Below are 5,000 nucleotides of genomic sequence, written 5' to 3' on the forward strand. Positions count from 1 at the left end.
TTCATGTGGCTACAGTTTATTTCATCACTGCACCAAACCAAACTACATTTCCCATCTCACCTTGCGTGTGACAGCCGGGTCCAGGAAGCCTCGCAGCTTCTGGATGTAGGTGTGGGGGGGGTTCTTCACCTGAAACCTCTCCTAGAACACACACACACACACACACACACACACACACACACACACACACACACACACACACACACAGACTCATCAGCAGACTGTCCTTAGAACTAGGATGAATAGAAACATTTTCATAGCCATTTACAATATTTTCATGATCATTCATAAGATTGTCATAATCCTTTGTAATACTTTTTGGAACAAAACTACCTACAACAACACTATCTACAACAGTAGTACCTCCAGTGACACTATCTACAAAACTAACTCAAACTTTTTCATATCAAGGACCCTAATTTAGTCCATATTTGAGCCACGGACCCCCATTTGACCTAAATCTGAGAATATTTTTATGATTAGATATGATTTTGTCCAGAATTCCATGACTATCTGTATTGTAGGTAGAGAGATAACAGGGAAACTATGATCAAAACAGTCATTATTCTACATTCTCTACATTCTCTAATCTAATTATTCTACATTTTCTAATTCCCCTGGAACACAAGGGGTGGTCTTACACTATCTACAATACAACAACACTACCCACAACAACACTACCTACAATAACACTATCTACAATAACACTATCTACAATAACACTACCTACAACAACACTATCTACAGCAGGGCTTCTCAAACTCTGGACCAAGGTCCGGATCCAGACCAAACTACAAATCAATTCGGACCGGACCTTGTGTCACATTAGACATAAGTTAATATAACGTTAGTTAATGTAGGAATATACTTTCTTGTGTCCGACGCGTTGTGTGATTGAACGTGCATACTGTATATTTACTTGTGTGCACGAGCGCATGTGTGACACGCATTGCAGAGCTCAAGTTAACCATCCTTGATTTTTACTTTCACTCAGCTGCTTGTGTGTGTTTGTGTGTGCCGCGCGCCCGTCGTCAGTTTCTGTGGATGCGTTCACTCCAATCACATGAAGCATAATGTCATTGCTATGACAACAAATTGTAACTGTCAGTCAAATGTTCCCCACCTTCAGAAGGTGGCCATTCATGTGCTCACCATGTTTGGTTCCACATATCGATGTGAGTCTGGATTTTCCACAATGAACATTGTGAAAAACTCCTACAACACTACAACACTATCTACAACAACACTATCTACAACAACACTACCCACAACAACACTATCTACAACAACACTACCTACAACACTATCTACAACAACACTATCTACAACACTATCTACAACAACACTATCTACAACACTATCTACAACAACACTACCTACAACACTATCTACAACAACACTACCTACAACACTATCTACAACAACACTATCTACAACACTATCTACAACAACACTATCTACAACAACACTACCCACAACAACACTATCTACAACAACACTACCCACAACAACACTATCTACAACAACACTACCCACAACAACACTATCTACAACAACACTACAACACTATCTACAACAACACTATCTACAACACTATCTACAACACTATCTACAACAACACTATCTACAACAACACTACCCACAACAACACTATCTACAACAACACTACAACACTATCTACAACAACACTATCTACAACAACTCTACAACACTATCTACAACAACACTACAACACTATCTACAACAACACTACAACACTATCTACAACAACAACACTATCTACAACAACACTATCTACAACAACACTACCCACAACAACACTATCTACAACAACACTACAACACTATCTACAACAACACTACAACACTATCTACAACAACACTACCCACAACAACACTATCTACAACAACACTACAACACTATCTACAACAACACTACGCACAACAACACTATCTACAACAACACTACAACACTATCTACAACAACACTATCTACAACAACTCTACAACACTATCTACAACAACACTATCTACAACAACACTACCCACAACAACACTATCTACAACAACACTACAACACTATCTACAACAACACTGCGCACAACAACACTATCTACAACAACACTACAACACTATCTACAACAACACTATCTACAACAACTCTACAACACTATCTACAACAACACTATCTACAACAACACTACCCACAACAACACTATCTACAACAACACTACAACACTATCTACAACAACACTATCTACAACAACAACACTATCTACAACAACACTATCTACAACAACACTACCCACAACAACACTATCTACAACAACACTACAACACTATCTACAACAACACTATCTACAACAACTCTACAACACTATCTACAACAACACTACAACACTATCTACAACAACACTACAACACTATCTACAACAACACTATCTACAACAACACTATCTACAACAACACTATCTACAACAACACTATCTACAACAACTCTACAACACTATCTACAACAACACTATCTACAACAACACTACAACACTATCTACAACAACACTACAACACTATCTACAACAACACTATCTACAACAACACTATCTACAACAACACTACCCACAACAACACTATCTACAACAACACTACAACACTATCTACAACAACACTACAACAACACTACCCACAACAACACTATCTACAACAACACTATCTACAACAACACTATCTACAACAACACTACCCACAACAACACTATCTACAACAACACTACAACACTATCTACAACAACACTATCTACAACAACACTATCTACAACAACAACACTATCTACAACAACAACACTACAACACTATCTACAACAACACTACAACAACACTATCTACAACAACACTATCTACAACAACACTATCTACAACAACAACACTATCTACAACAACACTATCTACAACAACACTACAACACTATCTACAACAACACTATCTACAACAACACTACAACAACACTATCTACAACAACACTATCTACAACAACACTATCTACAACAACACTACAACACTATCTACAACAACACTATCTACAACAACACTATCTACAACAACAACACTATCTACAACAACACTATCTACAACAACACTACAACAACACTATCTACAACAACACTATCTACAACAACAACACTATCTACAACAACACTATCTACAACAACAACACTACAACACTATCTACAACAACACTATCTACAACAACACTACAACAACACTATCTACAACAACACTATCTACAACAACAACACTATCTACAACAACACTACAACACTATCTACAACAACACTATCTACAACAACACTATCTACAACAACAACACTATCTACAACAACACTATCTACAACAAGGGCCTATACTACGAAGCAAGTTCAACAAAGTCAGGGTATGTTTGAGTCAGCCGGCTTCACTAAACCTAACATTGGGGATCCAGATAACCGGTCTCACGTAGCTGGTTATCAACTGGCTCTGTCAACCCAGGATTTACCTGTCAGCTATGAGCGCGTTCACATGAAAGAGGCGGGGTTTGTAACAAATAGCCAATCACATGCAAAATGGACAGATCCAGATCAGACAATTTGGATAAGATAAGATGAAACTATTGATCCCCGTGGGGAAATTAGATAGTTGTGCAGCAAAAGTAATATGATTCAGCGGGGAAAAGGACATAGAATATGCACAAAACTATAAAAATAAGTAATAGCCTAAAAATAGGCGAAAATAATAAAATAGGCTAATCAAACAATAAAAGCCATAAACAATAGACCTAATTATAGGATGATATAAGCCCTAATATTTCCTGCTGACATTTTCAACATGGGTATCGGAAAGAAATGGATAGCTACTAACATTGGGTTCTTCTCTCAAGAAGAACAAATTCTTATAATGAATAACTGTCAGCATTACAAAACATAACCGTGAAAAGTAAAAGTTGTTTCTGCTTCCAAGGCTAGAGAGGATTACTGGAGGAACTGCCCCATCATTAGGACACAGTGGGCATATTTTTCATTGATAAAATAGTTTGTGGACACATTGAGGCTGTAAAAAGATTTTCTATTCATAAAGTCGGCCTCATGTTCTTCGGGGCTGCGGTAATGGAATATGAATAGCCGACATTGAACCAAACACTGTTGGGAATCCAATTAAATAAAGTCAGCGCAATTAATATATGCAACAGTAACTTTAATCCATTAATAATATGGTCAATTAAGTAGCCTACCTGCTATATCTCCGATATAATAAGTTATCATGGAAAACAACGTCATTCTACTGGTCTGTAAACACGTCGCCCTGAACAGCACTTCTTACTGTCCGTTCATTCAAAAATAACAGTGTTCAGTTTTTTATTGGGATTTTCATTTGTATATTTGTCCATATCGGGATCCTGTAGGAATGGTGACTCCCTGTTTCCAGAGAGCTGATTGGTCAGAAGGCCTTTCATACGTTTTGATCCGATACCCTGAACTGAAGCTGCTCCGGAGCAGGTTAGCCGTGCAGCATCAGTTACCATGGTGATCTACCCCGGTTAAAAGTGAACCACCTTCGTGAGACGGAAAAGCCAGGGTTAAACCTGAAGTTACCTCGCTAACCCCAAATCCTGCTTCGTAGTATAGGCCCCTGTACTACGAAGCAGGATTTGGGGTTAGCGAGCTAGCTTTGGATGGTAACTTATGCTGCACGGCTAACCTGCTCCGGAGCAGGTGAAGTTCAGGGTATCGGATCAAAACGTATGAAAGGCCTCCTGACCAATCAGCTCTCTGGAAACAGGGAGTCACCATTCCTACAGGATCCCGATATGGACAAATATACAAATGAAAATCCCAATAAAAAACTGAAAACTGTTATTTTTGAATGAACAGACAGTAAGAAGTGCTGTTCAGGGCGACGTGTTTACAGACCAGTAGAATCACATTGTTTTCCATGATAACTTATTATATCGGAGGTATAGCAGGTAGGCTAC

General features: G+C 38.4%; 1 protein-coding gene across 1 annotated transcript in view; it reads right to left on the reverse strand.

The window, feature by feature from the left end:
- The window catches only part of fmnl2b (formin-like 2b), a 32,455-nt gene that overhangs the window by 23,363 nt on the left and 4,092 nt on the right, over positions 1–5,000 (reverse strand). The window contains 1 exon segment of the mRNA XM_071921745.2: positions 61–141. Within this exon segment, the coding sequence (XP_071777846.2) occupies positions 61–141 (81 nt within the window).

This window comes from Centroberyx gerrardi, chromosome 21 (assembly GCF_048128805.1).
Source record: "Centroberyx gerrardi isolate f3 chromosome 21, fCenGer3.hap1.cur.20231027, whole genome shotgun sequence".
Classification (NCBI taxonomy): Eukaryota; Metazoa; Chordata; class Actinopteri; order Beryciformes; family Berycidae; genus Centroberyx; species Centroberyx gerrardi.